The 11133-nt window shown below is 33.7% G+C and overlaps 1 protein-coding gene across 1 annotated transcript; it reads right to left on the bottom strand.

Moving 5' to 3' along the window:
* Positions 1–2123: 2123 nt before the first annotated feature.
* On the bottom strand, positions 2124–5279 carry LOC129956776 (uncharacterized). Its single transcript, XM_056068718.1, has 3 exons — positions 4154–5279; positions 3611–4069; positions 2124–3556 (listed from the first exon to the last, which is right to left on the bottom strand). The coding sequence occupies exons 1-3, from the start codon at positions 5277–5279 to the stop codon at positions 2124–2126; spliced, it is 3018 nt and encodes a 1005-aa protein (XP_055924693.1).
* Positions 5280–11133: the final 5854 nt, after the last annotated feature.

The raw sequence follows: 11133 nt of genomic DNA, 5'->3' as shown, positions 1-11133 counted from the left end.
TCAATTATGGCAATATAAAATGGATTTCCATCACAAGGAGAAAGAGGACATACAGAATCATTGGGTAATGCGAATGGGCCGAAGGAAGATTGTGTTTACAGTGTTACTTCAGTTGACATTTAACACAACTGCGAACTGGAAGTTTATATTCATATTATTATAAGAATAATTTTTACTGAATCTGTTCCTTTTCATGAAACTCAGTCTCGTCGTTTTCTAATGTGCTATTAATTAGCTAATACGAACACTTCCTATCGCCAACGGTTCGTCGAAATTTTCTTTCTGTCCTCGCTTTATACGACTTGGACGCGACCACATCTATAATAAACTAGCAGACCCGGCCACTCGTTGCTGTGGCTAAGGTTTCTGTTATATTACATAGTAGTAAACTATTCAAGGGAAACGGTAGGAGAACACCAGTCATGGGGACCACCATGCTTTTTTACACAGATGCCATTTGTAAAAAAACATGGGGACCTCCATGATTGATTTTCTACTACCGTTGATATTGTGCAAAAATCAATACAAAAAAAAATTTAAATTTCTTTATTTTTTGTATTCAAGTTTGTAACAAATGAGTACATTACAAAGTTGTTAGTAAAAAACAGGTAACACTTAAACTTATAAATGAGGTAGGTAGGGCAGATAGTTTTAAATCTTTGACAATAATGTTTATTATTTTGAATTATAAATACTTTTAATTTCAATTTAATTTAGCACTAATCGGTGCACAATATTTTTGGTTAACCTGTCTTTAGCTAACACAAATAGATTTGACGGTTTTCCTACACGTGAACATGCAACATATAGTTGCCCATGAGAAAAACATTAATTTTCCAAATCTAAACCACAAATGGACATTGTTTGACCTTGAGACTTATTTATAGACATGGCAAAAGCTAAACGAATTGGAAACTGTAACCTTTTGAAGGGTATCGTAGATTCTGATGGTATCATCGGAATACGTGGCAACAGGACCACTTCTCCTTTAAACTTTAGAGTTAAAATGGTAGCTTCAAGTACATTTCCGGTGATCTTTTTGATGACCAAACGCGTACCGTTGCATAATCGAGGTGGATTTAAATTACGCAGGAGAATAATAGGTGAACCAATCTTTAATCAAAGGTTATGTGGTCGCATTCCAGGTATATCTAGTGAATTTAAAAATTCAATTGGAAAATTTACACTATCATTTTCATCAACAACAGTGTCGATTGATTTAAAAGACATCAGATCGCCTGGTAACAACTGTTGTATTTGGAAGTTAATTTCGTCAACATCAACATTTTTGGCTGCCAAAATAGCCCAATCACTGAGCCTGTTATGATTCAAGTAATTACTCTGTATATCCGGAAAAATACTCTGAATCAATTCATTTTTTCCCTGAAGAACAGTGCAGAAATTGTCTGGCAGTTTAATGCATTGCGTATTTGGTTGCAGTTCTATTTTACCGTTCCCAATATCTAGTAATTGTTCAGAAAATATTTGCGCTGATGGATCATTTTGCAATTGTACGCGCATGTTTATGGCCAATCGAAGTGTTTTAACACTTCGCCATAAGAATGATTGTTTTAAACATGCATTAACCTCATCCGCGAAAGTAGAGCGAGGTATAACCGGTAAGGTCTGACGGAAATCACCAGACAAAAGTAAGATAGCACCACCGAAAAGTTTATCATTGCCGTTTAAATCTTGCATAGTTCTATGCAATGCTTCGAGTGAATATTTGTGAGCCATTGTGCACTCATCCCAAATTATGATTGAACTCTTACGCAACACTGCAGCTATTCCACTATTCTTTTTTATGTTACATATTGCGTTTGGTTTATTATGAATGTCCAAAGGCAGCTTGAATGTTGAATGTGCCGTTCGCCCACCATCTAGCAAAGTAGCCGCAATGCCTGACGATGCAACTGCCAATGCGATTTTCCTTTGTGACCGTATTTTGGCAAGAATCAATGATATTAAAAATGTCTTACCGGTTCCACCTGGTGCGTCCAAGAAAAAAAACCTCCTTGCTCAGCAGCAACAGTCAGCATAATCCGATCATAAATAATTTTTTGTTCTGCTGTCAATAATGGCTCACTGTTCACGATACTTGTTGCTAAAATACCATGGTCATATTATTTTTCTCGTTGTAAATCGGTGTTGCCTAAGTCGGTGGCTGGGCGATCAGGTGATGGCATACCATAGTGATTAAGTGGTAAATTTGAAATTAAAACACATAAATCCTCGATCAGCACTAACGCTTCATTATACATCTGTGGCGTATAATCAATGTTTTGGCATTGATCTGTTTGTCTAATTCGGTGCAATATGTCTTCTGTCATACAATTTTTATATTTTTCCCACAAAGTTTGTGCTTGCGATGGATAACATGTCTTCAAAATAATTGCAAACAGCTGACGAATGTTATTGGCCGTTGTTGTCAACGCAGCATCAGCAAGCGTAAAGTCCCAGTGGTTATCGTCTTCTAGCAAATGCAGTTCACGGCATGCATTTTGGTATGTATTGAATACTCGGCCATTAAATGTTCGCAAAAATTCAAAAGACGTTGGTCCGGGAACATTCACCAATAACAAACGTAAATAGAAGTACTCACGTTGCTTCGGATGTACCGTGTAAAGCCGCCCCAATGTCTTAGCTTTGAATATGCCTGTAATGGAAGGATGTGGTTTTCCTTGTTTTTGTGGCTCCCATTTTTTACCGGATTTGTTCCATATGAAATAACGTGGAACATCACTATATATCAATGTCTTTGCGAATTGGCCAAAAATATCAGATTTTTTACACAATGTAAAAAATTCAGTTAGTGTCGTTTTTGGAGCCTCAAGCGCTCTTTGGAAAACATTTTCTTCAGTGAAGTATACTCGTTGACCGTTTTCAAGATGTATTGCTAGATGCTGGACAGAAGGGTCTCTTTCGTGTATGGGAAAGATAAGAATATGCCAAATAGCTTCGTTGCTGCTAATGTATCTACCCATTTGGTATCGTGTTATTTCGTCATTTTTATTTATATTTTGTACTTCAAATATGGCCAAATCACTGCCTTTATTTACATATTTACAAATGTATTTAATTGATTTTACAGAACTGCAAAGCTCGACATTGATATGAGCCTCGTAAGTTTTTGAAAGTAATGGTGAGTATGGTACCACCCACTGATTGTCAAATTCTACTTGATTTGTAAAATTCGGCAGTCGCATTGTGAATGTGTGGCCACCATTATCAGTATTTCTGCAGCGATGCATTGGATAACCATCAATATCCGTGATAGTGTCATTCGTATACGGCTTTGGGAAATTTTTCTTGCATTTTCCATTTTCCATGCATGGTGATGTCATGTTGAAAGCACCGCACGGTCCGTGGATCATGTGTTTGGTAACAATATCGAACAATTTTTGATCAATTGATGGGTCTGGAATTTCGGCTGAAATTATTTGATCAATTTCTTCAGAACGGATTTTATCTTGAAGCCAAATTAAAATGTGGGCATGAGGCAAACCTCGCTTTTGCCACTCAATCGAATACAGCCAACAACGTGTGATACCAAAAACTGAATATTTAACAATAAAATTAATTAAAGATTTCAATTTTTGTTTGAACACACGTGCAGTTATATCATGACGATGAATTGTTTGTTGTCCTGGTAATAGTAAAGTTTGTATCTCTTTCCAATTCGGATTACATGTGAATGTAATGAACAAATCTGGTCGGCCGTAATGACGTACGTAAGTCATTGCATCTTGTATGTATTCCTGCATGTTCCGTGGACTGCCGATGTAGCTTGAAGGTAAAACGAAAGTATTACCGATGTCATTGGGGTTTAAATTTCCATCGATATTTCCAACAACAGCATCTCGTAAGTGAATGTATTCTTCCGATCGTAATTTAGCCTGGTTGTATCGAATGAACCGCAATCGTTCGCTTTCAACCTTAGCATACATATCAACAATGTATTGATGGAATAGCTGACGATATCGAAGGATATAGTTGTTCTGATTTAGTCTAACCATCAATCTGTGTGCGTAGTAGTTCATTGAACTAACTTTTTTATCTCCTTCAGCACCTAAAAAAATAAAAAATAAAATGGAGTAAAAAATTTATTTTCTTACTGTATGTACGAATTTTAATAGTTAATTGTCAAATATACCGGTATTTGGATTACACTGTTTGATGTTAAGGTGATATTCATCCTGTCCTTGCCAAAATATTAATGGATATTGCAGTGCGTCATATGAACGGCGTAGATCCGAAATCGTACTGACAGTGTTGTCTCGCCGTGTAATTTTTATGGCTCTTTTGTCAACTGGATCACCAACCATAATAACGGCAACCTCATCAACAGTTGGAGCGTTGAATCTGCCAGCATGTTCACCTAATGGTACTTTGTCTGCTTTTATGACGATTTGATAGTTGTCATTTTGCAATCGTGGCGAAACTCTTTTAAACAATCGAATTAGTTGATTCTGATCGTCTAAAAAATTTTCCAGCAATATCACAATCCCTCTTTCCTCTGCTTGGTCAATGAAATTATACTGGCACCGAGCTGTCACGCGCTCTTCACGATTGCCCATAAAATAAATTTGAAGAAATTTTGGATCATCATCAGGCATTGGCAACAATGATCCGATTTTATGGTACACCTGGCCTTGTACTTTGAATGTAGTTTCAAAATTACGCCCATTGGATGCGAGATCGCAAATTTTAGTTGCCCCAAATGACGTCATTTGGAAGCAAGAATTAAATTTGCGTATCTTACGCAAAAATAATTTTGAATCGTCTGACTCGCCAGCAAGAAGGGATAATAAAGGTTCCGGCGGAGTGGGTAGAGGTGATAGCACAACTTTTCCTGATGCGCAGCACATGCCGGGTGTTTCATTCCGAAATTTCAATGCCTGACAATACTGACATACTTTATCCATTGCACCGATACCAATTTTTGGATGCGCAGAGTAGTTAATATCTGGTGCATATTCGAAAGCAAGACGAACAAATGATGCACGTATTAATGAGCGGCTGGTCTGCTGCCTCTGTCGCTCTTGTATTCGTGCTGCAGCTATGGTTCGTTCTCGTGCCTCTCTTGTTCTCGTAATAGTCTTTCGCAGACGTTCTTCATGCTGTTCTTGAGATTCTTGTGCACGACCCTCTGCTGTCCTGATTCTTTGAGCTGCATTTCTTGTTGTGATTTGTTCTGCCGACTTATGAGCTATTTCAACACGTTTGCGTCGTGCCTCTCTGCTCCGCTCGTTGTTGAGGTTAGATTTTTTCGGTGGCATTTGACTGAAAATAATAATTTAAATGTTCAAATATTTAAAAAAAAACTGAAAAACGTGCTATTATAACACATTGAAATGAGGTGTGCAAAATAATTTTTAATTGAGGGTGAATAAAAATAATGAAAAAAAAAATAGTTGTACAATTATTGAAAAAGTGTGAGAAGCTTTGTACTACTTTTTCATAGAATCGCTTGGAGCTAACAGATAATTGTGACTGTCAAATAATGAACAAATAATTTGTTCCTTCTTAATACCTTCCTTCTTAGTATAAACCCTTTATGATGTATAATAAATCCTCTAACTTCAGTGATACAAAATCTGGCTTCCTCAGCTATATTCCACACATGAAGTTGCCATGAGATTTATTCCGTCATTGATACATTTGTCTTTTGCAATAATTCAAAATTCATTTACAAAATGAAATCAGTTTCAGAAACATTTATTAAATAATGATAAGCATTGTAGTTGAAGTGAATGATAGCTGACATAACTTGATACTTACATGCAGTTTATTAGTAAAGAAATGAAAAACTGAAACGATTATTTTAACCATTATTTATTATCATATCTTCAATAATTTATATAAAAAAAGATTAAATTTCATTTAGCATACAAATGAGTTAATATTTTTTTTATTATCCTATTAGAGGAACTTATTCACTTACCTTTTTTACGATATCCTTAACAGAAGAAATAAAATCATTTAATTGAAAATTCAATGAAGGTAACAAATGTTATTGCCGTACAGCATTTTTCTTAGTAAACAGTCAGATAAAGAATCGGAATTCATTCAAAACGAAAAGTAATAATTATCCGTGTGCACCTCCAAGTATTTTTCCAAACTTCTTTATAATTAAAAAAAGCAGAATTTTAGTATGTTATATTAATCAGTGATCCGTTAAAACGTTTGAATTAAACATTTTCTAATAAAATATCTTATTTCTGAGAATTGCCACCGTCCACAGTAAAACAAAATTCAAACATAAGCTCGTGATACTTTATCCGTTTGGGAAAAAAAAACTGAAGTGGTACTCATTTGGCGATGGAAAAAATGAAAAGTTTTTTTTGGCGGGAAAGTTAGTTTTTAATTAAAAATTAAAATTCTAATTAAAAATTCAAAAAAAGGGCTATCCTATCTTTTAAGTTAGATCAAACTGCACACGGTGTGCAAATTTGATTAAAATCGGTTTAGTAGTTTAGGAGTCCATCGCGGACAAACAACGTGACACGTAATTTATATATATTAAGATTTAAACAAGCTTGAAATGAATAGGAGACGCATCCAATCACTTTCCTTAGATTTGTATAAAGAACAGAAATAAATATATATTCTAATTACGTGAATCCAACTCCATTATAGCGCATATCTTCATAACAATCTGAGAAAAAAATAGCCTCAGATGTTTAAAGAAGCCAAAGCATAGAAAAATGAAGCTCTGCAGTGGAAAGGAAAAACTTTAGATAATAAAATGAAAGGTTTTTTTTTTTCTAAAAAAATGTATTACCGCAAAAAATACAGTTTAAAAAATTCGAAATGCGATATATGTGATGCGAATGATGCTTTCAAAATATGTCTCTCCGAACAAGATGGAATGCCATTAAGTGCGGAGTACTTATCATAAAAGCATTGCCGTTCAGAATATCTTCCCAAACGGTGAGGGATTACGTTCTCATGTTTAAGATACAAAAAAACAAAATATAAAAATTTTAACTGTTTTGTCTTGGATTGATGGAAATATTTCCTAATTCTGATTATTCTATCAAAACTCAATTTTATAACATAGTAAGAAAAGATTAGGCTCCAAATTCAAGGGGCTCAACTGGAATAAAAACAGTGATCTCGAAATCTTTCACCATCCACGAAATGCCTTTCTATACCCTATCCAAGGATCTACATTCTAGGTTCGAATTGGTTCTCTTCCATTTGTTGCAATTGAAGACATCCAAATGATAATGTATCTTAACAGCAGTTAGGCTATCTCACCAGTCAGGTCCCTCAGGCCTTCCGACTAATGGGCGATTTTAACGGAAACAATCCTATATGGGTTACAAGCTGAAGCCATACTAAATTACCAGCGACTCCGTCTACTCAGCGACAACTATCCCAGACATAGTGAATATTTTTTTTCTGAAATTTGTTTTAATGATAAAATTTGATTTGCTGTCTTGGACCTCTTGATTGTGTTTTCCTTAATCGATTTTTCCTTTCGGTGTTTTTTATAAATGCCCAGGGTGGAATAATTATTATTGTTCTGCAATGAACGGCCAGACCAGGCTTTGTCACCGTAAAAATTCAACCAATCTTTGATCAGCAGATAATTTCAGGAACATATCACGTTTGAAGATGAAACGGTTTAACTCATAAATGTTCAGTTTGAAAAGTTCCACAAAAAATTGTCTTTTCTTTGTATTTCTCTACATAAAAGGATTTTATTTTAAAATGTTTATTTTTTTCTAATATTTCAGGGTTTTTTTTCTAAAAATGAGATTAAATTATCTGATTTCGCAATTCTAAGAACTTCATCTCATGCAGAGCCAGCCTTCTCTGTAAAGATGCAAAAAAAAAAAAAACATTTGAGGCCATAACTTTTTTCGTAAAAAAAATTACAAACACTAATATATATTACTAATGCATGTTCATTTAATACGTGACTTTGTTTTTGCTAATACATAAATTACTTCAGAAAAATTTAAAAAAAAATTTCAATTTCTTTTCCGGTGCTCAATATAGGAAGCGCATTTAAGCTTTCAGCACACATGCTTGAAAGTAGATAATTCGTTATTAATTTCAGTTTGCTGAGCACTTGCTATAGTAACTGACAATGCAAAGAAAAGTTTTAACACAGTTAAAACATTTAGAAATAACTCATTATAATTATTAATTAATATATATTGCAATATGTTTAGAGCATTATTTATATCTTCTTCATTCAAATTCAAATCTCGTAGCAAACAAATTTACTGAATTAGGTTTTGAACCATCTTTATTATAACACTGTACAAAGTTTTTGGAATATTTTTCTAAAGTTTTTCTATCAGTGATTAATTTGAAATCAGAAATAATATTTGGCGTATTTTTAAATCTATCTTCTGTTTGAGCTGTAACAGTATCAGTTTGTAATTATGATATTTAAAAAATAACACTTAAATTCATATATCGTTTGAAAAAAAAAACTTTATATTCTACTATTTCGCAGAATAATATTTTCTTTTGCGAATTCGTTTTCCAGGAAAAAACGGTATCTGAATACTTAAATACTTCAGTATCTGAAATACTTAAATTATTTTGTGGTGCTTTTGTGTGTAAAATATGTGCTAGTAAAATTTTGTTACAATTTGTTCTGAAATTTTGGATTTCACTCTTAATTAAAATTAAAAAGCGAGTCAAGAGCAATTGATTATTCTTTAAATAATTTATTGATAGTTTTGATTTTTTAAATATTGCAAAACATTCTGTTAAGCATAAAATAAATAGCATTTTTTGTAATTTGTCAGATAGGTTTATAACTTTTGATATGGCTGTATTATTTTTTTTTCTTACATCAATAAATTTTTATAGAGCATTCAAGTTCGTTCAAACTGCGTGTACATTGTTTTACCGAATCTATTTCGGCTTCCCAACGAGCATCGCATAATGATTTAAGAGTAATATTTAAATACTTTTGTAGAATTATACATCTTTTTGCAGATGCAGAAAATAAACAATATAAACGTTACAATATCTCAAAAGTATTGTTACAGTATACGCTGCTGAAAATAGTATCCCAAATTAATAAATTAGAGATTGTGAGAGGCAAGGCACAGAAATTGCATGCGGGTTTAGAGAATGTATTCTAGTCTGTACACCTTTATATTTCCCTTTCATGAGTCTTTTGCTTGCCCTCTACAATTCATAATATCAAAATCAAATTAACTTAATCGTTTGAGTTTTCGATTTTTCTTTTCCAGTCACATCAGTTACTTCAATAAACTCTATAAAGGACTCATTTATAGTTAATATTTTCTCTTCAAAATACATACATAACAATGATTAAAGTTTGTTCTTTATGGAAATATCATTAGTACAATCTATTTCGATACCATAGCAGGTGGTTGCTTTCATATTGTCTAAATTTTGTCAAGCACATCATTTCCTAACGACGTCAGAAGACGCTCTGCCAGCCACATGGAAACATCCTAGTTTATATACTTTTAATATGTGTGATCACTATTATTGTTCAAAACCTTATTTTACTTCTTAATCATGTTTAAGTCCTAAATCAATCATGTCATATCAATCAAAGCTTGATTGTCATGTCCAATCTTACATTCAAACCCAATCAAATGTTACAAATGCCAACGTTATGGTCAATCCAAGACTGCTTGCCGTGGGTTACAAGTTTGCTTTAGATGCTCATCAACAGATCATTCTGCTCCAGATTGTTACAGACAGTCTTGATTGCGCACAGTCTCATTAAGCAAATTCCTCTCATTGCCCAGCATAGAAACAAGAAAAGAAAATTCAAGAATTAAGGGTTATGAAAAACATATCTTATTCCGAAGCAAGTAAACAGCAGTTCCATCCTTTGCCACTGCTGTGAAGCAAATAAAATCCGTTGAAACTTCAGAAAAAAGTATTCCTAACCGATTCTAGTATTACTGGCATGCTGTGTTCTCCTTTGTCTAACACACCTGTATCCACAATAACTGATGACAAGATCTGTAATGTTACGTGCCCTCCTAAAAAGAAAAAGACTAAGCAGAATTCCAGCATTCATTCTAATCAGAACTCATCAATTATCAGACTACAACTCCTATAAAGAATTTTAATATCTCAAAGAATGAGTTCGAACTTAAAAAGCTCCATTCAGCAGCCTCTATTCCTCAATTATCAGAGTCGATGTTTAACTGACACTTCACGTAACGACGCGGATGTATCAGAAACTGGTGATTTCATTGGCTACAAATCCAGAAGAAACCATTGAAGAGTTGACTCACAAACTTATAGAGTAGAAACCATCTACAGGTCGTACCTATGTTTATCGAATGTCCTTTACTGCATATAAATGTAAAGGTACCAAACATAGACGAAAGAGTAAAAGCTGATATTCTGCCGAATTTTCAAATTTTAAATCTTAGCTCGTTTTGCTAATATTTGTCAAAAAAATTTGTACTTATGAATTTTTTTCATACCTTTATAAAAACTCTTTTGAAGTTTCTTTACATTTTAAGAGCTACACTTTTACATTATTTTAATATTTTACCGCCGGTTGTTTATATTTTAATACATTTTATGTATTTTTCCATAGTTCTAAAAAAATCAAAATTTTTTATTTTCAGTGTATGTTTAGATAACATTATATGTTTGGCTCAATATGACCAAATATGGTCCTTGCGCCATTAAACTCCAACCGACCAGCCGAAGCTGAATATAAGCTAGGTGACAATATTTCTAATACCATAATTGACACTGAACTTGATGCAGCCCACTATGACCCAAATGATGCAATCGAAGACATTCCTCCCGTTGTTGAACCGCAGCAATAACCACCATCACCGTCTGCAAACCCTACAACTTCTAATAAAGCTTTTACGATACCTGAATTGAATAATGGGAACCACTTAAATCGGTTGATTTCGAAACATTTTATGCATCCACTTTAAGTACCCCTGGAAATGATAGGTATTTAAAAAAATCATCAAGTTAAAAGATTCCAGTGATATCTTCAATCTTCTGGAACCAACGTTGTTTTTTACAGATTTTATCTCGTTCGAATTTTCGCATCAGATAATTTTTTATTGACGTTTTCTTTCTGTTACTGTAGGGACAAATGTTTCCTCTTTTATTGCTTTTCGTCATAATCCATTTGATCAT

Source organism: Argiope bruennichi, chromosome 11, assembly GCF_947563725.1.
Source record: "Argiope bruennichi chromosome 11, qqArgBrue1.1, whole genome shotgun sequence".
In the NCBI taxonomy this organism is placed as follows: Eukaryota; Metazoa; Arthropoda; class Arachnida; order Araneae; family Araneidae; genus Argiope; species Argiope bruennichi.
The sequence above is the reverse complement of the archived record's forward strand: the minus strand, read 5'-3'. Positions and strand labels throughout refer to the sequence as shown.

What these genes read in the sequence shown, in the direction of transcription:
- LOC129956776 (XM_056068718.1), bottom strand. Translation starts at nt 5,279, where the DNA reads ATGCCACCGAAAAAATCTAACCTCAACAACGAGCGGAGCAGAGAGGCA. An exon ending in ACAGTGTAATCCAAATACCG is followed by an intron (nt 4,070 to 4,153) that starts GTATATTTGACA and finishes TTATTTTTTTAG; the next exon opens with GTGCTGAAGGAGATAAAAAA. An exon ending in TCGTCATGATATAACTGCAC is followed by an intron (nt 3,557 to 3,610) that starts GTGTGTTCAAAC and finishes TTAAATATTCAG; the next exon opens with TTTTTGGTATCACACGTTGT.